Here is a 25,204-nt window from a genome sequence, read left to right as displayed (position 1 = left end):
TTGGTCAAATTATACCTTTCCACAAAAGTTCATAGAAGTCTGTATGGTTTTTTAATCCGTGTAATGCTTTTTTCACATATAGTGTTATGATTCCCAAAATAGAAAATAACTTCATTTTTGCTTCATTTTTTATTTAGGATATAAAGATTTAGAATTGCCTCATTTGTGATTTAGGTAGTGTTTATGTGGTAACAAATCCATGTTAAAATACGTTGCAAATAGTTTAGTTAGAGAAGACCCAGACAAGTTATTGGCATTCTCGGGGAAACCCAGAATATTGCTTAATTTTCAGACATCATCTTGGTATGTTGTATAAATGTCATAGGGTAGAAAATAAGTCATTGTAGATCATTTTTAAATAAATTTGTTTACTTAACTATGATTTTCTAGATTCTGATATGGGGTAGTAAATCATGTAGTCTACCCTAATTACTTCTACAATTTAATTTCACATGGTACCATTGCTGGGTATATTTTCCCAAGCTGTGCCATTAGGAAAAATGTATTATCTTGTGACTTTTGACAGTTGGATAATTTTCAAATAATAGTTTATAAATGAAATGTTGACTCCAGGCGACACAGTTCAAAATAGTAATAGCCAGTGGTTGTTCTGTTATAACTCATCACCAATAAACAAAGATTGTTAATAGTTAGAAACCTTGGTGTTGCATTTTTTAAAAAGGGAGTGGATACAGAAAGGATTGCAAAATACTTATGCATGTCTTTTGAATTAGTAAATCCTACAACTGGGATGGTGGGATGACTTGAGACTTGAAACATTTATGAAGATCTCAAATAAATGTGAAGTACACATTAGTTAAAGAACTACCCATTCTTTTTAGCTTTCTGTTTTTTCCTTTTAAGAAATAACACATTTCATATTTTAAAAGAACATTTGTTGAAGAAATAAAGGGAACTTCCCCCCTTTATATTTTTTATTGTCTTTCCTTAAAAAGGAATTAAAAAAATAAAAAGCCACTTGGCAGTATATTGGGTGGTATTTATAATTTCTTAATTATATTATCTGAGCTTCTGAGGTTGCCTCTCTTTATCAATAATTATATTATCTGAGCTTCCGAGGTTGCCTCTCTTTATCAATATTGTGTGTTCTGTACCCCATAGAGTTAAAGGCTGTTTTGAAGTTGATAAAACGTTTTCAAAGAAATTGTGGCTGGTTTGGCTTTTTCACTCCAAAGTAAATTCTTTTCCTGAATAATAAAAATACATTTATTTGAACACTGTTTAGTCATTGAGTAAACTTTAAAAAAGTAGTCTCATAGTTTTATCATAAATATTTTTGTGTCCTATTTGTACGTAATCAGTAATTTGAGAGAATGTGGCAAATATCCTTCTATCATTTACATTTATTTCTAGTATAATACCTTTTTTGTCCCATTTGTATGTAAGTGGGTCATATGTGTCTTGAAACAACCATGAAATAGTGATTTAAAATATTAGTAGAGATCATAGAGTAAAAGCATACTTTGGATTTAATATTTAGAAATCTGGGTTCTGGTTACACTCTTAGAGTGATATAAGTTTGTTACTCTGTTACATTTAAGAATATGGATTCAGTATCAATTTAATTGCTGAATGTTACACTTTTAGTTTGTTCAGGCTGCTATAACAGATATCACAGGCTAGGTGGCTTATAAACCACAGAAATTTATTTCTTGTAGTTCTGGAGGCTGGGAAGTCCAAGATTAAGGTGCTGGCAGATGTGGTGTCCAGTAAAAGTCTGCTCCTGGTTCTCTGTCTTTTCACAGTGCTCTCACATAGCAGCGGGGCTAGAGAGCTCTCTGAGGCACTAGTTCTATTCATGAGGGCCCACCTCCGAACACCCATCACACTGGTTGTTGGGTTTCAACATATGAATTTGAGCGAAGTGGGACATTCAGTTCACAGCATATACTAAAGATAATAGAGACTAACCTGAATTTCCATCCCACTCTTCTACCACTCAGTAGTTTTAAGTTCCTAAGCCCTTGCCATTTTATTTTTCTAGGCTATCAGTGCTTTGTAAGTAGATGAGAAAGGTTTTTTTTCCTGATTCTTAGATCAGGAAAAGAGAGAAGGAGCAGGGGGCAGGCAGGGGCATCTAGGGAGGGAGATGCAGACTCCCTGCTGAGCAGGGAGCCCGATGTGGAGCTTGATCCCAGGACCCTGAGATCATGACCTAAGCCGAAGGCAGACGTTTAACTGACTGAACCACGTAGGTGCCCCGTGCTTTTCTCACTTTGTGTTTCCTATATTTTGTGGAGAATCTATGTAACTATATGATACAAACTCTGTAAGTTTTTATAAATACATGATTCAGGAAAACAATTTGGAAAAAAACATACAGATTGCAGTAAAACTGACTTAAGTTTATATCTTAGCTCTATCATTTACTGACTGTGTGATGTTAGGCAAAAGAATTAATCTGATTCCTGATTACCTCATTTGTAAAATTGGAATGTTAACAGCTCCTATATCATAGAGTTGTAGGGAGCATACCTATAATGTGTAGAACACCTGGCCCAGTCATCTAACACATGATAAACTAATTTCTGCATCTTTCCTTTCTCTCTTTTCTGAAATTTCCTTAAGTTTTTTTTAAATTTATTTTTAAAAAATATTGTTTATTTATTTGAGAGAGGGAGAGAGTGAGGGAGAGAGGGGACAAGCAGAGGGGGGAGGAGCAGAGGGAGGGAGAAGCAGGCTTTCTGCTGACCATGGAGCCCAACATGGGGCTCGATCCCAGGACCCCGAGATCATGACCTGAGCCAAAGTCAGACACTTAACCCACTGAGCCACCCAGGTGCTCATGAAATTTCCTTTAAGTTTTAATCAACTTTTCATCTATTTAAGTTGTCCTTTGTCTCAAAAAAGTATTTTTAAAATCCTCTGCAGTCCTAAACTGGCAGTAAATGAGTATTTAAGTATTAGACCTGCAGTAATCTATAAAAGATGAAATTTATAAATATCTACAGTTATCTATAGATTATATAGGAAAAATGTTTATAAAATCCACTCTTATTTAGCCTCACAATCTCAGTATCAAATTTTCTTATTTCTTGTTTTCATATTTGTTGACCTAGCATGACAACCTTTATAGTTCAATGAAAATTTCAGAAAGCACAAAATATGTATGTAACCGTTGCATTATCCAGAAACCAAAATCAAAATAATACCTTAATTCATATCTCCATAATGAAGCCATATTTGAAAGAGGGGGGGATTACACTTGAATGATGAATATATCTTCTTGAAGTAACTTTATTATTTTTTTATGATAATGGAACTGGTCAGTGTCTATGCTTTTCTGTGATATACAACTGTCTGAACTAGTTATTGATCTAATAAGACCCTGAAAATGTTACCTTCCATTTAAGTAATTAACTGGCTTGTTTGCATTTACAGTCTTACATTAACATAACCCAAACTGACTTGAGCATACATGTTAGTTTGAGTTCCTTTGCTTCAGAAGCCCCTTCAAGCCCTTTTTATTATCTGTAGCCCGGCTCTAGGGGAAAATTTTTTTTTGTATTTGTTTATTTACAGTCAGCTGCAAGCTCCAATCATCCAAGGCTGTGTAAATGTTTATCATTGAAAAGACAGGCATACATTTGAAATATGAGGATAAGCTGCTCTGAGTCAGTCATCACTGAGAGTCCCTTCCCCTGAACACACTTCTGTTTTTTCCTGGTGTCCCATTTGAAAAGCACCCCTGTCAGCCCCATGGGTCACTATTTGTAGTATATATTAGCATGCTGTACTTTTTAAAAAAGTAGGATAGTGAAATGGACGATGTCAATTTAAATATTTGGTCAGTAATGTTGAAGTGTGTTACTGGATCTATAATTTGAGAAAATAATACAAAGAAGAACAGTTTAAAAGTGGAAAGTTATAAATCTTTTAAACATTTTACAAATACCTTGCTTATTTATTTACTTATGAGTGTGCTTTATAGTTACATAGTTAGCTCTACATAAGGCTTGACTACTGATTTTTGATTTGACAAACAAAGATACAGTTTAAAGGTGGAATTTTTACAGAATATTTTAATAGAGATTGATATTCAGTATTTGTCTATTTTCCGTATCAGATTTCCCTTGCCTTCTGGGGGAAAGGTGGCAGTGGTTAGTAATACTCTTTTTTTTTTTTTTTTTTGCTTTATATAAATATCTTTATTTTGTTTTTGGATGTATACAGCAGTGTACATTTGAGTGAGGAGGCTGCTCAAGCCGAATAGGGAAAAGGTTACAAAACATACATTAAAAATATTCATATCAAAAGCATGAGGATCCTTCCATCCTTTTTTAAAGAACAAGCATTATACAAATGGAAAGTCTGTGACAAAGAATTTCAAAGTTCAAGAGCCTGTCACAGTAATGAGGTATAAATAACGGGCAAGAGGAGTCTTGCAAGCTTCTCTCTTCTCCATTGCTCACTGAAGTCTCATTCGTTTTTCAGGAGGGCCTTTGGTGCTCACTATCTGTTGGACGTTCTTTGTGGTCTCCTTCTCTTCAGATTTTACAGTTTCTGGTACAGGTTCTGCCTCTTTCTTTGTCTGATCCACTGGGACAGGCTTTTCTCCAGACTTTTGCTGCACAAATTTGGGTGGAAATTTCTGTCTCAGGTCTAGGAGTAAAGCATCGACACGCTGTCTCTGAAAAATAGAGCTTGGTTCTTCTTTCCTTTTAGCTTTAGGTTTGACTTTATCTTGCTCTTCATGATCTTTGAAATGCCACCAATACCCTTTGGAAGGATGGTATCGACAGTAGGACATAGCTTCATCAAAAGCTGACTGAATGCCATGCACTGCAGTAAGCACCCTAGAGTTCATAACAGACCCCAAGTCTGGGGCTTGATAGATCACTCCAGCAATGATATAGTAATCAGCCAGTGGGATAACTTGGGTAGGGGACTGCCGCTGTTGCTTCCAAATGATAAAAAGAATGGGCTCTTGAGCATGTAAAAGGATGTATTCTACTCCAACCATTTGATTTAAGTGTTCTAATGTTAGCCTCTGCATTTTGACCACCTCATTATTACATCTTCTGTCGTAAAAAGGATTACTTCTTTCTGAAAAGTAATCCAGGACACTTCCACTCTTCAAAATGGGGATCCAGGAACTGTCAACCCAAGAGATTCCCAGCAGATTATCTCGAATATCCACCGCCGCCATAGTTCTAAAAGCGCTCGCAGGTTCTCCCAGTAATACTCTTTAAAAAGAAAATTTTTTTTTATTTGACAGAAAGAGAGAGCACAAGCAGGCAGAGTAGCAGGCAGAGGGAGAGAGCGAAGCAGGCTCCCTGCTGAGCAAGGAACCCCCACCCCCACCCCACCCCACACAGGGCTTAATCCCAGGACCCTGGGATCATGACTTGGGCCGAAGGCAGTCACTTAACCAACTTGAGCCACCCAGGCGCCCCTGTAATCCTATTTTTTCAAGTTTTTTTCCTAATCCAGAGGTTTCACAAGTGTTTTTGCGACATTTGTTTTTATATATATATAGCATATACATATATATTTATATATGTTTATAAATATATACTATTATTTATATATAATATATATATTTATATATATGGTCATATATACATAAAATATACATAGAAATATAAAAACAATATAAATTTTGGTTTTATATATATATTTGGTTATATATATATATATTTGGTTCAGGAGAGCTAACAAATCTTCAATCATCCTGCACATCTTTGTTGTACACCCATTATAGACAAGCCAGTGGGCTAAACCTCCAAGACCCAAGGATGACTAAAACACTGCCCATTCATCATATAGGAGGGGAGACAGACATGGAAGCAACTAATGTAGATGATGACCAGTGTTCTAATGGGAACATTTTATAAAGAACTAGAGGAATACTAGATGGCGTAAATTTGAGGGGTTGTTGGGGGAATGGTGGTTACAGGGAAGGTATATCTGCTGGACATTCTAGAGGGATAAGACTTTTCTATGAGGTGAACAATATGAGTAAAGATAGTCTTCATTTTCTCCTAACAATACATTCTTTTGGGGGGGCACTGTTAAAATGGTTAGATTCAATTGCCTTAACATTTGTTAGTGACAACATTATGCCCTTAGTTATAAAAGACAGCTAAAGTGGCCCTTACAGTACGAGTATTTACATACATCTGTTTCATTCTGTTGACTTTGTTACTTTGCATGAACTAGTATTTTGATAGTATTAAAGTTTTAGATTTTAGTATATCGGAGGTGTTTGATATATTTAAATCCATGATCAAAAAATTTAACTGGGAGTTGAAAATGAGAATCTTTAAATCACAAAATTATATGAAATAGCTGATAATGATATAATTGAGAATGAATATTATGTGCTTAGAAATATGGGAAAAATCAATAAAGCAGCTATGGAATAAAAAATAGCCTGCTAATGAGAGAATATTTGAAATTTAAAAGAAGTCCTAGTATCATCTGAACATATGGACATAGTTTTCATTTCATGATTATAGATGCAATGTTCTGAGATAGTTATAGTAGTTTAGCTGGTTGACATATTTCAAGGATTTTCAAAGATTGAATTTCAAGCTATTTGTTCAGATTAGAAAAGTATTTCAGATGACAAGCCCAAGTCTCTGAACCCATTTGAAGCAAAACGGGATAGTTGAACACTATCTCTTAACTCTCATTCCAGTTTTTTAATGTGTTTCTAGATCTTAAAGTTGCCTTGAGCAGCAGAGCTCTACTGTCATTGAACCAGGCACAGAACTCTTTGTTATGTGGATTTTGTTCAGTGCACAGTAATGAGTTTATAACCTCTTAAGTAACTACTTTTGTTTGGTTGCCCCTGACCAGAGTCTGCTTCTCTCTTTTAATATTCTGATTATGTAGGTTGAACAGGGACTATTTTTTTTTTTTTTTTTTCTTACTTGAGAGATCTAGAAGAGGGTCGAGAGAGTAGGATAAATAAAGCCAGAGTGGTCTGACTGGTGTTTTTTAACACTGTTCCTGTCCCTGTTTTTCCCACTGTCACCTGGACTGTTGATGAGCCCTAGAGAAGGATCCCCATTTTCCTGCCTCTATATTTCTAGGTGTCATTCCTAATCATAATATTTTAAAAAGGTCTGTAGAAAAATGAGAATTTTCTTATGCTAGTTTTCAATTTTATAGCAGCGTTTCATGTGACAGTTTTATGGAAACATTTCTTTGGTTCATATAAGGATATCTGTGGTCATATAATTAAAATTTTTGTGGCATCCATTTGGGAATATCTGAATTATTGAGCATATGGATAACAGAATAAAAAAATAACAAAAGGCCTTTTATAAAGTCAGGACTAAATTTTAGTTCTCTTGAAGTAGATGAACTTTCAGATAACATAAAATTTCATCAGTGGAAAATACTTCTGCCTAAGACAGGAGTTCTATGAAACATATTTTAATTTGGACAAGGAGGTCATGAGAAAATGTTTCATCTTCCACTGTGATGCAGAACAACTCTTCTTAAAAAAATCAGTAATAAAAATACTACTCCCACTGGTGTTCTAGCCTACATAGGAAACACAGTGCAGACTCAAATTAGGTCTCCACACCCTGATTCCTTCATTTTAGTGTCTTCTACCAATGCTTTATCCCCTACCCCTATATCCAATATTCAGAAAAGGGGTTTTTCCTTTTTTTTGTTTGAGATACAGTAGGCAGTTAAGGAAAGACCACAGAGGGGATACATATTTGTTCTCCCCTATGACTCTGGCCAACAGTAACGTATAGCCTCATTATGATACATGTACATTGTGGTTTTGATTCCCTCCCTGTGGGGAGAAGGCGGCCATGACAGTTCCAACAAGGACCATATAGGGCCAAACCGCGCACACACCCCCACCCCCCCACTGGGAGGAGGAGTTCCTTAGATGATTGGAAGCAGCTTCAGTCAGAGACCACCCTAGCTATGACCCATAACCTATGCAAACATAAAAAGGAAAGACAAAAGAAGACTCTGACCCCTGATATAGTTGCCATCTCTGTGCCTGCCCCCTCTCCCACCTTGAGAGGATGCTTTCTCTTTAACTGCTAGTAAAGTCTTGCTTAAAGGTTTGGCTTTGAATTCTTTCTTGGCCGAACTCAAGGACTGAAGCCTTGAGGGGAATGGGATTGGCTGCTGACATTTGGATATACGGTAACATCCCAGTTATTTACAAGTCAAATTTCTAATAGCTTCAACCAGCTAGAATATAACCAGAAACTTAGAAACAGGCGGAAAATATTAGAACAGGCAAAATATTTGTTTATTAAAATATGTTTAGGCACAGGAGAACCATTCTAGTCCTTATTCCCAGTCTTATTTCACATTTTTCTTTTTTTTTTTTTTTAAAGATTTTTATTTATTTATTTGACTGACAGGTCACAACTAGGCAGAAAGGCAGGCAGAGAGAGAGAGGGAAGCAGGCTATCCGCCGAGCAGAGAGCCCGATGTGGGGCTCGATCCCAGGACCCCGGGATCATGACCCGAGCCGATGGCAGAGGCTTTAACCCACTGAGCCACCCAGGCACCCCTCACATTTTTCTTAAACTAGAAAAGATTCTGATAATTTATGATGTTGAATTAGGCTAAAATATGTGACAGCTTAAAGCCTAATTTGTTGTCTTTATTTTAAAAAAGACACACTGGACAAGTGACAGAGGAGTGTAGATTTAGGATTTTAAAGAGCTAATGTATAATCATTATGCAGATTGGTAGCCAATAGCCTGATAATGATAGTCATGAGAAAAATGCCCCTAAAAACAGAATGGAAAACTCCAAAAGCAAAGCAGTGTCAAGTTATTTAATGTAAGAAATAGCCATCCATTTTCCAGATGTATACCACATCTGGACACAAATTTCTTTAAGGCTTAGTAATATTTTGATACTCTCAACATTTTTGTGTCGCAAAAAAAAATCACTTATGTGGCATACATTGGTCTTTCATTATGCTGGGTGTATGAGGTATTCAAGTATGAGATTTTTTTATAGTGTGAGTTCTTTTCTTTTAAATTATAAATAGCGTGAGATTTTCTGGTCACCTTTGGGTGAGGATATTTCCTTACTTTTTCAGACGCCCATGTGAAATTATTTTCTTAGGTACACTAATCCAAACAAATTATAAAGTACATAATGTCCATATTGACTTAAAGTTTATCACATGACCCACTTATCTTCGTTTGAAATTTTCATATTCTGGATCTTTGAGCCAGTCTAATACAGAGTATGGTCATATTAGGTTCATGATTCGGATCTTGGATCTCATTCTTGCCAGCATTGATTATTTTTAGTAACTTACAGATGCATCACTTCATCACTTAAAGATTTGCTTCCCTAACTTTTGTGTGTATATAAGAAGAGAGGGATGAGAGGAAGCAGGGGGTAAGGGATTGTGGTAGAGACAGGGAAACCTAGACAGGGAAAGGCAACTATAGATAAACAATATCTATTATATCTATATATGATCTTACTAGCACCATTCATTTAGGATTAATTATATACTGTTAGATCTCTTATGGAACCATCTTGACTTTTGTTAACTAGTTGTATTAACTTTTAAAGTGTATCTGCTTCTTTCTCCAGTAACACTATATGGGATATATATAGTGTGTATATTTTATCTCTTGAACTTTTTTATAGTTGTTACTTGAAAAATCAAATGTATCTATGAATGGTTTATTATCCTTAAAACACTTTGAGTTTTGGTGTTCAGTATAGGAACCATTAGTGACATGAGTCTATTTAAATTTAGGTTTAAATCAGTTAAAATATGTAGTTCTTCAGTTACACTAGCCATATTTCATCTGCTTACTAGTCACACGTGGTTAATGATTACCATATTAAACAGTTAGCTATAGAACATTTCTGTTATCTGAGAAAGTTCTGTTAGGTAGTGCTGATCTACAGATTGTCAAATGAATGATGGATTCAGTTATAATTCATTCAGATCTTTTTAAGAGAAAGTATTGTTTGAAGCATACATGTATTTCTATGTGTATATATAATACCCTGTAAGTCAACCTAATCTTGAAAAACATGGTTTATGAGATTGGATTTACTTTAAATTAGGACATCAGATTTTGCTAAATAAATGTCTGTTTCTAAATTGCTGCAGAGTAATTTGTCTTTAATTCTGTAAGCATTTACTTCTTAATATTTTTTACATTGTAGACTGTGGCAAATTCTTATCACATTGGAAGTTAGATATCAAATCCATGCTAGTTTCACAAATAGTAAGGTAAATGTAGTGCAGTAGGGATGTGAAGAAGGTGGGGGAAGTCTGCAGGAAGGTGTCTCAAAGAATTAATTCTATTAGAAACATCAGTTAACTATGGAATAGCCAATATCAAAGAATTAATTCTATTAGAAACATCAGTTAACTATGGAATATCAAATATATTCATTTCAGATGACTTCAGATCCTTCGTAGTATATCCTTTCCTCACCTCATTTCTAAATGCTGAACCTTTGATTAGTAGTATAATGATGTTTATTATATACTTAATTTTTTATAACCTTGTAATACAGCTTTTTTGGATTCCTTTTCTAACGGTATGTTTGTTGACTTTACCTAGTTAATATGACCTTGAATTGAGAAGCTCTTAAACATTGTATTTTGAAGAGAATGATACATGTTTTTTTTAAAAAGAATATTATACCTGACGTCCAAAACTGTTGCTAACTCAGTGCTTTGTGTCCTTGCGAACATTGAAGTGGAAGTTCAAAATTTCTCAATTCAGAGTTAAATCCAAACCCAAATTAAAACGTTATCGTAAATTAATTTTGACAAACCTCCACACAGTGAACTATTTGTTGCCTTTGTTTCAATGGAGCCTCATCAGATGAGAATATATTTCACCTAGACATAGAAAGAAATCCATTTTAAGCTTGTAAGTAATTGCGCATTCTGTCTTTATATTTATTTATATATGTATAAGTAATATGCCCTGATGTTTCATTATGGAGGGAAAAAAAAGCTTTAAATAAAAGTAAGTTTTTAAAAATTCCTGATACAGGAAGCAAAAAAGCCAGTACAGTTTCTAATTGCCTTTTAGAGTCTCTGAGTTCCCTCATTACCTGTGATTTAAGCTAAAAATGAGGTAATTATAGATAACATCAGTGTTTATCTGGTTGATCTTGGCACCTGCAGTCCTAGTGTTGTAGCTTACCCATATCTGGTGCCACACTTTACAGTCTGATGCTGACATACCTAATTTACACTTCTCATATTTCCATTGATTTTTAAGTTAGATGTTCCTTGTTGTATTTGAATAGTATTTTTAAAATCATTCCTTTAAGATGGTATAAAAGTGTATACTCTCTTTGACTTGAACAGTGGATTTATGGTACAGTCCTTTCATTAGTAGAAATCTTTCACTAATGTATTTCTGTACAAATTTAAATTTTATTATGTGCTTTTATCTCTGTATTTGGTAAAGTAGTTATGGTCACTAATACAATTTTTTTTTTTTCAAATACTGGCGTGTACTTCAGGATCATAAAATTGTGTAAACCTTTTTGCATCAGATTCAGTTTCCTTACTTTGTGCTTTCTTACCTTCAAATATTCTACACATCTAACTGTGATCTTATTTTGCATAAAGATCACCTTTATTTTGCCCTGCCCTTTAGTGCTACTATGTCTAGTCAAATCTCAAAAAACGAGATGATCAAGAGCCAGCTGAGCTTGTAAACTACAGGATCATCTCTGCAGAGCTTCACCATACCACCCCCTCACCATACTTCCCTCTTTGATCTTCCTTCTCTGTTGGACCTGTTGAACATCCCCGGTGATAATCCATTCTCCATTCCCTGCATTCTTCATCAGTGAAAACCAGAGTAGCTCCTCTTAACCAAGTATTGAAGATCCTGAGTACTAGACTGTGTGTAGTCTCTGAATTGTTTTCAATAATTGTAATTGTTTGGGTTTCTTCTTAGCCCCATAAAGACATTGCTGCCTGCTCAGGTAGTGCCCAAAAATGGAGTAGAAACCATCCTATAAAATACACAGTATATATATATATATATATATATATGTTTATAAAAAATAAAATTATAAAAAAAATACACAGTATAGACTTATTTTCTCTAATTTGTCATCATTTAGGACAATTCAGAAATTTTCTAGTACAGAACTGCCACATAATCAAGTAATTTATGCATTATTTAGGTTACAAAAGTATTTAAACAATTACATTTAGAAGGTGCTAACTAGTTTTATACTAATTTTATGTGTGTATGTTAGGAAATACTACATTAACATATGTAATTAGAAATAGAGATCTCCTTATGATCATCAGCTGTATTTATTCACTGTGTATTCTGGTTGATTTCCATGTCAAAAAAACAAAAAACAAAAGACAAAAACATTGCCAAGTGGATTAGCTACCTAAACAGATATTCTTGGAGGGGAGACCTCAATTGCTACTGTAAAAGTTGATTTCATTTATTGAGAAATGACTGCGATCCTCATGGCCAACACTTTCAATCAGTCACAATATTCTTTTCTAAGGAGCACATGGTAGCTTCAGAATCCTTTTTCACACAATGCTTCTAGGACAGCCACTAAGGCCTGAGAAGAAAACCAGTTTTTGCCTTTCTGTGCCTGGATGCTGGTTGTTTTTAGGGACCCAGTGCCTGCAAGGCATAGTGGTTGTCACTAGATGGCACTAGTGCTTTGTCAAGAAAGTCCTTAAGGCCCAGGCGTTTCTCTAATCTGTTCCATTTGAGGAACCTACCTGAATACCCCAGGTTTTTAACCACTCACAGCAGCTGTTGACTTACTTCCTCAGTTCAACTGGTGTAAACTTATCTCTGTACCCTTGGACTTAATGTTCAAAAACTAGGAATCTAAGGGAGAAAATATAAGGTCATATTCTTGTCTTGCCTTGTTTCCAGAGGCCATTTTTGTCCCTTGATGGCTGCAGTATCGCATTTCCCTTTTAGTGTTGCTTCCACAAAGATGCTTCTCCTAATTCTCTTTTTTTTCCCCTCTTATTAAATTTTTCTGAGTCTTAGTTTCCTCATTGATAAAGAAGGGTTAAAAATACACACCTTAGGAGAGTTGTTGTAAAGGTTAAAAGTGATTTACTTCAAGTATTGTATTTTTTTTTTTTAAGATTTTATTTATTTAGTTGAGAGAGACAGAGACAGAGAGAGCAGGAGCAGGGAGGAGAGGGAGAAGCAGGCTCCCCACTGAGGAAGGAGCCCTATGTGGGACTCAGTCCCAGGACCCTGGGATCATGACCTGAGCTGAAGGCAGATGCTTAAGGAACTGAGCCACCCAGGCTCCTGCCACTAAAATATCGTATTTTTAAATATATATCGATTTTTTTTTTTTAGCATTTCAGTAGCATCATTGCCAGATTTTGACTGTTACAGGCCTATTATTTGCTTTTTTAAAAAATATAAGACAAAGTTTAGATACTATCGTTCCTTTACTTTTGTAAAGCTGAAAAATTCCACAACTGACTCATCAAAAACTTAGCATTCTTTGCCCATGTCCTGATCTAAGTTCAGGAGTAGGTCCCCATTTACAAATGATTGTAAAAAACTTTAATTATGATTGTAAAAAACTTTAATTATGGTTCGGCTCCTCTCGAAGGGCTAACATGTTCAATATTTTGTCCTCTGTATACTGTTAAAGATCTGACAGCTCAGCTCTTGGAGTGGCATTTGAGTGCCCATGGGGCTACTATTATTTTCTACACTCAGTTTTCATTTGTAGGTATAAAACTAGTTCTCCCTTCTCTGTACTACCAGAGTGCTTGTCCTTCACGCGATTATTACTAGTTTACAGATCCCTCGACCTCTTTAGCTTCATGCTTTCTCTAATCTCTCTGAGAGCTGAGCTCATAGTAGGCACTGTCACTTGTGTTTACTCCGTATCACTGTTCATTAATGAAACACGGTGCCATAGAAGAGCAAGACAATGAGTTATCTTGCGGCCTTCGTGTTCCTCTGTTGTTAGGGCTCTTCATCAGTTTGAGGCGTTCAGCCTTAATTGGAACTCTGAGTACCCTGAATAAATTGAGATGATTGTGAATTCCAAAGATAATGTTTCCATTTCACATGTCCCAGTCTCCTGTTCTCTCTGCCGACACTGTAATCAAGGCCCAGGGTCTTATTTAAGCTAACAAATAATTATCCTTCATTACATAAGTAGTATGTAACTTGACCTTAAAAGGCTGCGTAACTTGACAAGATGGCAATGAATCTAGCCACCAGCTGTGTCTACCTTCACACTGTCCCGGTCCCTGTGAATAGGAGCTGATTTTGGAAGAGGCTGGAGGAGTCCTTGCCTCACACTTCCCTCTCTTATCTGGAATGTATCGGTGACTTCAGGCCATGGAACTGCATGGTCTTGCACAAATTTTGATTCCTTTTGGGATCAGAATCCATTTAAAATCTGCAGTTTTTGCTTGCAGACCACAAGCTATTTAGACATACTTAACATTCTCTGAGATGTACTCATTGCTTATCTCATCTTTGAGTACTGCTAAAACTGGGTAAAAACAAAACCTGAATATGAGATGTGAATAATATATGTGAGATTGTTGGGAAATGGATAACGTATTTAAAATATTATTGGCAATACAAATGGACTAATATGATTTAAAAAAAAAAACATCTTTGAGCTTGGAGGGGCTAGGGATTACTTAAACATGACAACAGTGGAAAAAGCATCAGGAGAAAATAATGTTCAAGTTAAATTAATATACACATTAAAAAGCTTCACTGTGTTGAAAACCAAGGTATCGGGTTAAAAAGTATATGTGGCAGACAAAGGTGTGATGTTTTTAATGTATGAAAAACTCCTCCTTTGGACCAATAATAAAGCACAGTAAAATAAAAGTAATATTATAATTAGTATTAACAATAATACTAATTTTAAAAAATATTCTGATATACTAGACATGCTTCTGAGGACTTGTCATGTATTTTAATCCTCACAATAATTCTTTGAGGTAGATGCTGTTACTTCATTTTACAGATGAGGAAACAGAGGCACAGGGACGTTAAGTAACTTGCCCAAGCTTGCACAGCTAGTAAGTAGCTAGTAAATTGTGTACTGTTTCTGTGAAGGCATGACTGTCTTTTTATCACAGGAGTGTGGTTCTGCTGTCCATTCTCTTAACCACTATGGTGCTTAAAATAGGCAAAGGACAAGAAGGGATGTTTTTAAAAAAGAAGTAATAAAATGACTCAAAAGAATGAAAAATTTTCGCTTTAACTAATGACATAAATGCAAATTAAAATAAAAATGAAGTATTATTTTCTCTTATGAATGGAGTGTTGGGAGTAAGAAATTTTCATGGAGTGGTGTTAGGAGTGGACTTCCTCACTAAGGTGCTGGAGTGCTTGTCTCATACGGCATACCTAGCCACCGGCCCCTCCTGGCAGAAGGCTTCGGGATGGGTGCTCTAGGGCCGAGCTGGACATTCTCCTGCTTGTGGCAGTCAGGAATGTGCCATTGCCGGGGTCACTCTTCTGAAAACTCTGTGGAGATGATACTCCACAGTCGGGTGTTTTAGTAGTTGGTTGCATTACTGACTTTAAGATAACATGATGTGCGAGGCCGTCCTTTCTCAAATTGAGTCAGGTCCGACCAGTGAGAACTGCTGCTGTGTATCTACATGGAGGACAGTTGAGGGTTTTAAAGGCTTTCTTTTGAGGATCTCTCTGAAGAGATTGCCAGGGTTTCAGCCTTGATGATAAGTTTATTGCAGCATTAGGAAATCAGAAATTTCACAAAGCTGTGTTCAGTAGCCTCAACTGTTGACAAATGATTCTTGATGTTTAGTTTGGTACAAGATGCAGGGAATATAGGTCTACTTCCTTTATTCAAACTCAGTAAATGGTTTGGGACAATTAATTTCCAATTGTTTCCCAGTAGAGCAGATTTACTTGTATATTAATGAGGCACAGGTGTTAAGCCCCTGGTGTCTGTGTGCCTGGGAGGCATATTTCAGTTCTTTATCTACTCAGCCATAGGTACTGCAAGGTACTCAAGCTTGCCTTTAACAGTTTTTACAGTGAGGCTTTTTAATTTTTTGATGTTTTTTTCAAATTTGCCTGCACCTGTTAAAATTTTAAAACTGATCATGTAGAAAGAAGTTGCAGAGATTTCAATAGTAAATTGCACTGGAAGTTAAAGAAAGTAGTCTTCTATTATATTTAACTCCCCAGCCTGACACTAAAGAGAAACAGATTCATTTAAACAGATATTCATGTGAGAAGCCAATGTAATTAACAGTACCCTTTTGTTGTGTATTTTTGGAGTAGGTATGTCTTTGTCAATGGGTAAAGCAGTCATATATTTATATTAATATTCATTTTTTTCTTGTTGCTCTGAACTGCGCTACCAGCATTTTAGAGGAAATGGAATAGCCTCCATAGACATTATGAATTTCAGTAGCTGGCATAATTATAGCGATCTACATATTCATTAAATCTAAGAAGAACTGTGTCCAAAAAGACAGCCATGCGTTCAGAAACAGTACACAACTAAATATATATGTTTTAAAAGTTGCATTTCTTAGACTTATTTAAAATTAATTTCCTGTAGCATTCCTCTCCAAGCAGAGAATTTTAACAAAAGGATCCCTATGCTTTGGTTTCTTGCATATAGGAAAGAATGGGAAGAACTATTTGTAAACAACAATTACTTGGCAACAATAAGGCAGAAGGGGATTAATGGGCAGCTGAGAAGCAGCAGGTTCCGCAGCATTTGCTGGAAGGTAAGAAGAAAATATTTATTTACAGTTTGTGGTTGCAGTATATCAACACATTACCTGATGCCCTGAGAGATTACCCATGCAGGGGATCACTGAATTTTCCAGGAGACTTCACTCTCGATTTTTTGGCCATCCAAGTTTATATTTCATAGGACATTTACTAATAAGGTTGAACCACCTTAGTCCCGAGTAACTGGTGATGTTAAAGGAGTCATTTGAAATAGCTGTTCTTTCATCTCATTTGATGGAGCAGAATTCGAAGCAACACCTTTACATCCCCCAGAGGCTTCTGCAGAAATCCTTGATACTGGGCAGGAGCAGAGGGGGATTTTCTTCCAGCTTCCCACTGTATCAAGTGCAGCCATTTAGTCACCCCCACTTTTTGCTTCAGAAACAGCAGATGGAAAAGATTTTTCATATGTACATATATATATATATATACACATGTACATATATGTATATACATATGTATATGTACATATACATATATATATATTTTTTAAACTGGAAACATAAAGTGAAGGGCAGCAGGAAAGAGAAGTGGAAGAAAATTAGATAAGTTTTCTAAGAGAAAGGTCCATTGATTATCAAAACTAGTAATAATTTACAGTTATCTTTTTTAATTGCCTGGAAATATTGTCGCTTTTTGTTATCTCAAAATGAATTGAGGTTTAGACTTATTTCTGGAATGACTTCTATTGAAAGTTTTTTAGGTTATATCTGCATAAATTGAGCATACAGTCTGTGCAAGTAAAGACAGTAAGGAACACATGATGTATTAGATAGTCTTAGATTTAATAATTTAGATTTAATAATTAAAATGCATTTTTCTTTTGTTAGATGCAGGCAGTAAAGGCAGAAGACCTGCTGCTAGAATATTTGTATACAAATATTTGTGTCCCACCCCCTAGTCCTTGTTGTTTAACTTTTAGTAGCCTTCGTTTTCTAAAAATAAACTCAAGTCCAGATTTACTTTAATATGGTACTAAACTAAATTAAATCAAATTTGTCTTTTTAAGAATGCTTGTTGTTTTCATAAGCTAGCTGCCAGTTGTAAATTAATGTTTCTGCCATAGAAGGAATGACTTCACTTCTCAAGCCATGCCCTCAGGTTGTTCTTCTCTGTCCTTTACCTGCCTGTTTTAAGACAAATCTTAAACCTTGAAATTAATCATTGGACTTTTTGTCTGTCTCATATTAATACCCCATTAATATGAGACTGTAAAATGGGAATTATACTTGAACCTCAGTACATTCTTGCTCATTTTTAATATAAATCTGGAGGGGACCTTGATTCAGTTTTGTGGTGTGGTTTTTGGGATCTTGTTCTTGTGGCCTTTGTTCACTTTTTGAATTGTCCAAATACACATAAACATTCCCAAATATAATTTATGGGGAACCGGAATGATATGAATATGAATGTCTCTTGCAGTATTCAGTATGAATATCTGCTTCAGGTGATTCTGTTTGGCATAGTTTTACATGTTGCTTGTTAGGATTTTTACAAAAGTTTCCTTTTTTTTCCTTGACAGCTATTTCTTTGTGTTCTTCCTCAAGATAAAAGTCAGTGGATAAGTAGAATTAAAGAATTAAGAGCATGGTATAGCAACGTTAAAGAAATAGTAAGTTGTACTTTAATTAATGTAATTGTTTTCTTATGTATGCTTTAAAGTCCAGTAACCTCTGATCTTTGCATGTGTGTTTTCTTTCTTTCCCTGCCAGCACATCACAAACCCAAGGAAGGTTGTTGGCCAGCAAGATTTGATGATCAATAATCCCCTTTCACAGGATGAAGGGGTAAAGTTCATCTTTATTCATATCTCAGCTTCTTTTGCCCATAAGAATATGCTTATGATACAGGTTATCAATCACCATGAAAACAATGTTATTTCATGCCAATTAAATTTTTTTTACTCCATATATTATGCAACCTAAAACCTGATGGAAATTATTCTATGCTATATTCATCCTGTGTTGTAGGAGGTTTATGATCTGTTTCTGTGGAATGGCATTCTGGAGACGTCCCATGGGACCATAAGAACTCAGGGTAAAAGAGAAGAGCATAAACAGGAGGCTAGAACTGTAATGTCAAGTTGTAGTGGGCAGTAGGGACTCTAGGAAAGCCTCCCTTTATGATAAAAATAGATGGGGGTTTACTTGGTGGGACTAACTTGCAAGAAGAAAAGTGACTTTTCGGAGTGAGTCTATTAAGAAGTTTTTAAAGATAATGAAAAAAATTTGCCCCTCCCCACTGATACTTCAGAGAAGACTAGGAATAATTACTACTTTAGAGTATTGTATAACTTCTTCAATTGCTGCTCTAATTCCTATTTCCCTGCTAACAGAAATTATTTTCCAGCTAATATATAATACCAGCATTTCTTTTTTTACTGATACATATAGTTGTTATGATACAGTTTATAGTATAGCAGCATAGAATATTAAGTGAATTTTAAAACTGAAATTCACATTTTACAAAGTGTCTAAAAATCTGCTTGATCATAAAGCCAAGCTTTGCAAAAAAACATTACATGTCTTAGTGCGTTGGGAGTTCAGGTCAGGTTCAAGTTGAGACCAGTTGGCCTCTGGCCCTGCTCTAATCTAAGCAGAGCTTTTTCTTGTTGTAAGGGAAGTAGTGGGTGTAGAGCAGCAGAACTATTATTTACTTTATAAAGATAATATAAAAATTTAAAATATGTACAGTACTATTACGGAAAAATTGATATTAGTATAAGGATGTGTTTCTGATATTAGACTAGTAGTTTTTAATAAAACTTATTCTACTTCAGGTTTCCTCTCCACAATGTGAAATGATAACTCAGAGAAGGATAAATTTGATCACTTAAATTATTAAATTGAGATCATAAAAGACAAGTAAAGGTGTAAAATTATCTTAAATAGGTTGTTTTCCTTATTTCAGAGTCTGTGGAACAAATTTTTTCAAGATAAAGAACTGCGATCAATGATTGAACAAGATGTCAAAAGAACGTATGTAGAACTTATAGTAATTCAAATTGATGTTATCTCTTTGTAATTTTAGTAAGATACAAAATCCATAGAGGAGTTTTAATTGAATGCAGTATTTGCCTTATGTTATTAACAAAGTTATTGTGGCCATTTTTGATAGTAACAATTATTTTCTGTTCTTAAAATATAGATTCCTATTTTCCCTCTTTCAACATAAATTCCAATATTTATGATCTTAAAATAATATCTAATCTGGTTTTCAATTTTCAGCAATGATTTGAAATCATGTGCTTCTGATTAAGGTTATATTATGTGGTCATAATATTGATATTGCTAGAAACATTTGTCTCCTGCTTCACACCTTTGAATCCTTTCTAACCAAATTGCTTTTTAAATGACAACTATTAGTTTTACCCTCCTTATTTCTGTCTCTCTTGAAGTCATTCAGGTTTGCAAACAACCTCTTCTCTCAGTCTACATAGTATTTACCATGTGAAGGGGTTGTTTACTTAGCACATGGCTAATATCCATTGACTTTTACATAATTGGGCTTTACCTTTCTGGGTCATATAGTGAGAAGCACATGGAATTTTTGTGGGAAAGTCCTAGGATAAGTTCTAGCAACATATGCTATAATCTTAGGCATTTTACTTTCAATGAACATCTTTCCTCGGTGTCCTTTTCTGTAAAATGGGAATAATAGTTAACCTCAAAGGATTGCTGTAGATTAATAAATGTATGTTGTACTAGTACTATTCAGATATGTTTACACCTTTTTAAAAAGATTTATTTATTCATCCTAGAGAAAGAGAATGAGCATACACAGTAGGTGAGAGTGACAAAGGAAGAGAGAGAGAGAGAAGATCTCAAGTGAGCTCTATGCGGAGCACAGAGCTCCACATCGAGCTCAATCTCTTGACCCTGAAATCACAACCTTACATCATGACCAGAGCCAAAACTAAGAGTTGGACTCTTAACCGACTGTGCCGCCCTGGTACCACTAGATGTGTTAACACTTTAGGCTGTAAACAGTTACATAAATGTTAGTAAATTTAATCATTGCATCTAGGTTGGGCCATGTATTTGCAGAGTCATAGATATCCCTAGTACTTTCTTCCAGGTTTTTCTGTAGCTTTGCCTGTCTGTTCTGCTGCTAGTTCAACTCCTGCTAGACCTATTACAAAGTCAGGGCCTCTGGCTCTCTGACACTCATCTCTTTCTAGGTCCCAAACACTGAGTAATCAGATGACATAGATGGCTATTAACATTATACTACATATTGAACAAGTCACATTTTCTATTTTAAAATGAAAATCAGTGGAGGAGTACCTCGCTGGCTCAGTCAATAGAATGTGTGACTCTTAATCTAACAGTTGTGTGTTCAAGCCCACATTGGGCCTACAGCTTACTTTAAAAACTAAAAATGAAAACAGGGGAATCATGGGTTCAGAGTACCACAGAACTGTACGAAACTGGCAATGGTGGTAGGTTGAGGGAGGGAGGTGTGGGATCATTTTGATGAGCTGAGTTATCTAGGTAACCCAAAAGGAGTCAATTATATGGAAACTACTCTCAGGGCATCATGTGGCAGTTCTTGACCTCTGGCATATAGTTGCAGAAAGTAGAGTGCCATTGTATTAGTGTGCAGGAGGCACTCAAATATTTGTTAGAGAAAACAAAAACTGCATTTCCTCACCAATCATGCAAGTAGCTGTATAATCAGTGGCAGTAAAACAGGCCTCTTAAAAGAAAAATGCATGGTATATATTGCTAGCCAAACAGTAAAGGTATCCCTTTTTAAAAAAAATTGCTAGGCAGTTATCTTAGAAAACTTGACAGCTTCAGCTCTAAATGGCTAATAAGAAGGATCATGATCAATCTGCTGTTATCAAATGAAAATAGAGGGACCATGATACTGGATCTTCACACAGGCAGAGGCTCTGTGGATCAGATCATTGAAAAGACAAAACAAATAGGAGAAGGGGAAAATAAAACTCAGACAGCCAAGTCTCATAGGAAGTGGCGTTGGGAGCCCATTGATTATTTTGGTTACTTAACACAAATATTTATGCTTTGCTGTGTGAGGAAGTGTTCTTTCTTGAAAAGTGTATGCTTATAACTATTTGGTTTTATGTTTTCTATGCATTTTTTATTTATTTAAAATGTGTGTATGCACGTGATGTGTATAACATATATATGGCTAACTTTCTCTTATAAATGGTCTCCAATGGTATATTTTAATTCAGTTGGCAAGCCTAAGATTCAGGGGTGGCAGTTAAGAGACCCTGTAGTTCATAGCATGGATGGAGGAGGTTGTATCTTCTTCCCCAGAAAGCTCTTCCATGGTTCTCCTCCACATTTAGAGTAAGGCTCCTTGCCATCTCTTTATAAATTTTGTGGCAGGTAACTTAGCTTGTAAGGTAAGACTGTCAGTCTTTTAAGCCACCAAATTGCCTAACAATAAAAGCTGAATAGCTTGAATAATTTTACTACTTTAGGTAATATATTCTCTTTATAAGGCACTGCATTATCTAAAATCCATGGGTTTCAGTCGAGTCTGTAAGGCACCTCATGATGCAATAGGAGAAGAAAAGAAATACAGCTCAATGAATGTTATACAGTGTTACTCATTTACTAGCATCTGTGATAAGAATTTTTTTTTACTGTACATTTCGTTTTACTGTACATTTATTGAATGTCTGCTATGTACCAGCCTTATCCTTTTTGGGAATAGAGTGGTGAATAAGACAGACAAGGTCTTGCTTTCATAGGATATACATTTTAGTGTGGGGTGGGGAGGGGGTTGGAGGAATGAGAAAGTCAGCACGTATAGATAGATAAGGAGGATAATTGTAAAAGATGGTAACTGTTGTGAAGAAATAAAGCAGGGTGATAAGATAGAGGGATGGCAGTTTTAGAAACAGTGATTAGAAAAGGCATCTCTAAGAAGATGATATCTGAACTGAGATGTGAAAAATTTTAAAAGGCCAGCCATTTGAAGATCTAGGGAAAGAACATTCCGGGCAGAGGGAACAGCTAGTGCAAAGTCTGTCAGTGAAAATAAGCTCAGTGTTTTGAGAAACTGAAGGGGGGCAGGTATGGCGGAAGGTAAGTGATTTAAGTAGGGAAATTTTGGGAGAGAGCAGATGCCATCGAAACAGTCCTATAGGCCAAAGTAAGAAGTTAGGGTTTTATTCCAGTTGCAATGGGAAGCCATTGGTGGGTATTGAGCAGGGGTGTGATACCTAAGAAGATCATTCTGGCTGCTGTGCAGCGGGGTGGGTAGAGGTGAAGATGGAATCTGGGAAAGTAACTGGGAGTCTTGTGGTATGCTTCCACATTAAGTAATGTTAGTGGCTTAGATGAAAGATGTAGTAAGAAAGATGGTTAAGAATAGAAAGGTTGAGGATATGCATTTTCTACTTTTAAATATTAAGAGGTCATTATATGTTGTTTTCTCACATTCATGAGTTCTCCTCTATTTTTACTGCTCTGTTTTAGGTCTTTTTTTTTTTTTTTAAACCTCCTATGCAGAGTTTCTGACTTGCTTAGTTCTCTTTAGATGTCTTTTCTTTCTCCTCCAGCAGAATCCATGTGTTATATAGCCTTATTTTCAGAAAGCACAACTGGCCATGCTACTTGCCTAATCTAAAGCCTTCTTGGACTCTCTCTGATCTGCAGAAGAATGGACTTACCCAGAACCCCTAACACACAGATGGTTCCCTTTTAGAGTTTTCTAGCTGTCCTTCTGTTACTGATGTCTAGTTTAACTCCACTGCAGTCTGAGAGCATGATTTCCCGTCTGCCAAACTGGTTTGGGTGTGTTTTGGGGTCCAGAATGTGTAATATCTTGGTGAATGTCCCATGTGAGCTTGAGAAGAATGTGTATTCCGCTGCTGCTGTTTCAAGAAGTATGTAGATCTCAGTATATTCAGTGTAGATTGATGATATTGAGTTCACCTGAGTCCTTCTGACTTTCTGCCCGCCAGGTCTGTCCATTTCTGATAGACAGTTACTGAACTTGCCAACCCTGATAGTGGATTTTAAAAGTTCTCTTTGCAGTTTTATTAGTTTTTGTTTCACACAGGTTGATGCTCTGTTGTTAGGTGCACATATGTTAAGGATTGATGTATCTTGGAGAATTGATCCCTTTATCATTGTGTAATGATTGTGTAATCAGCTTGGTGTATTTTTCTCCATTCACTTACTTTTTTTTCTTTTTCTTAAAAAATTTATTTTATTTTCTCAATGTTCCAAGAGTCATTGTTTATGCATCACACCCTGTGCTCCATGCAATCCATGCCCTCCTTAATACCCACCACCAGGCTCACCAACCCCCCACCTCCCTCCCCTCCAAAACCCTCAAGTTTGTTTCTCAGAGTCCACAGTCCATTCATTTACTTTTAATCTAAATGTGTCTTTGTTTTTAAAGTGGGTTCCTCGTAAGTAGCATGCAGTTGGGTTGTGTTTTTGATGCACTCTGACCATCTTTTAGTTGGTGCATTTAGACCATTGACATTTAAAATGATTATTGATACAGTTGGATTATTAGCTATCATATTTGTTACTCTTTTCTTTTTGTTACCTTGTTCTTCGTTTCTATTATTGTCTTCCACCCTTTTCAGCCTTTTGTAGTTTTAATGGAGCATTTCATATTATTTCATTTTCTTTCCTTTCTCAGCATACCAGTGATACATCTCTTACTTTTTTTAGTGGTTGTCTTAAATTTTACATTATGCATTTTAGGTAGTCCACATCCACTTTCAAATAACACTATACCACTTCACTGATAGTGTGAGTACTTTATAATAGCAAAGTCATTCTAATTCCTTCCTCCCGTCCTTTGTGTCATTGCCGTTACTCATTTCACTTATATATGAGCATGTATATATTCATGTGTGTTTGTATATACACATACATACATACATACATATATACATGCATGTGTGTATATACATACAAGCATACATAGTTGAATATATTGTTGGTATTATTTTTTTTATTTTTAAAGATTTTATTTATTTATCTGAGAAAGAGAGAGTGACAGAGACAGCAAGAGAGCATAGGCAGAGGGAAAGGGAGAAGCAGGCATCCCACTGAGCAGGGAGCCAGATACAGGACTTGATTCCAGGATCCTGGGAGCTGAAGGCAGAAGCTTAACTAACTGAGCCACCCAGGCGTCCCTGTTCGTATTATTATTATTATTTTAAACAACTAGCATCTGTTATATCAATTGACAATAAGAAAAATAAAAGTTCTTATTTTACTTCACTTATTCCTTCTTATGTTCTTCCTTTATATAGATCTGAGTTTCTAACCTATACTGTTTTCTTCTAAATTACTTCTTGTGAGGCAGGTCTGCTGACAACAAATTCCCTCAGTTTTTGTTTGTCTGAGGAAGTCCATTTCTCCTTTACTTTTAAAGGATAATTTCACAGGATACAGAATTCTAGGTTGATGTTTCTCTTCTGTCAACACCTTAAATATTTCACTTCATTCTCTTTTTTGCTTGTG

The 25,204-nt window shown here is 35.7% G+C and overlaps 2 protein-coding genes across 7 annotated transcripts in view; one reads left to right on the top strand and one right to left on the bottom strand.

Annotated features, from left to right (window-relative positions):
* TBC1D5 (TBC1 domain family member 5) overlaps positions 1-25,204 on the top strand; it is a 536,635-nt gene that overhangs the window by 279,692 nt on the left and 231,739 nt on the right. For all 6 annotated transcript variants that reach the window (XM_032860919.1, XM_032860922.1, XM_032860921.1 and 3 more), the window contains 4 exons: positions 16,618-16,726; positions 18,256-18,345; positions 18,446-18,520; positions 19,644-19,711. In XM_032860919.1, the coding sequence (XP_032716810.1) occupies positions 16,618-16,726; positions 18,256-18,345; positions 18,446-18,520; positions 19,644-19,711 (342 nt within the window). The remainder of the gene's footprint in view (positions 1-16,617; positions 16,727-18,255; positions 18,346-18,445; positions 18,521-19,643; positions 19,712-25,204) is intronic.
* Positions 4,339-5,190, bottom strand: LOC116869642 (mediator of RNA polymerase II transcription subunit 6-like). The gene has a single exon (XM_032860924.1). It carries the CDS (start codon positions 5,168-5,170, stop codon positions 4,430-4,432), a length of 741 nt encoding a protein of 246 aa, XP_032716815.1. The 5' UTR covers positions 5,171-5,190; the 3' UTR covers positions 4,339-4,429.

Source organism: Lontra canadensis, unplaced genomic scaffold (assembly GCF_010015895.1).
Source record: "Lontra canadensis isolate GAN:19392208 unplaced genomic scaffold, GSC_riverotter_1.0 scaffold20, whole genome shotgun sequence".
Classification (NCBI taxonomy): Eukaryota; Metazoa; Chordata; class Mammalia; order Carnivora; family Mustelidae; genus Lontra; species Lontra canadensis.
This window is presented reverse-complemented; position numbering and strand designations above follow the sequence as displayed.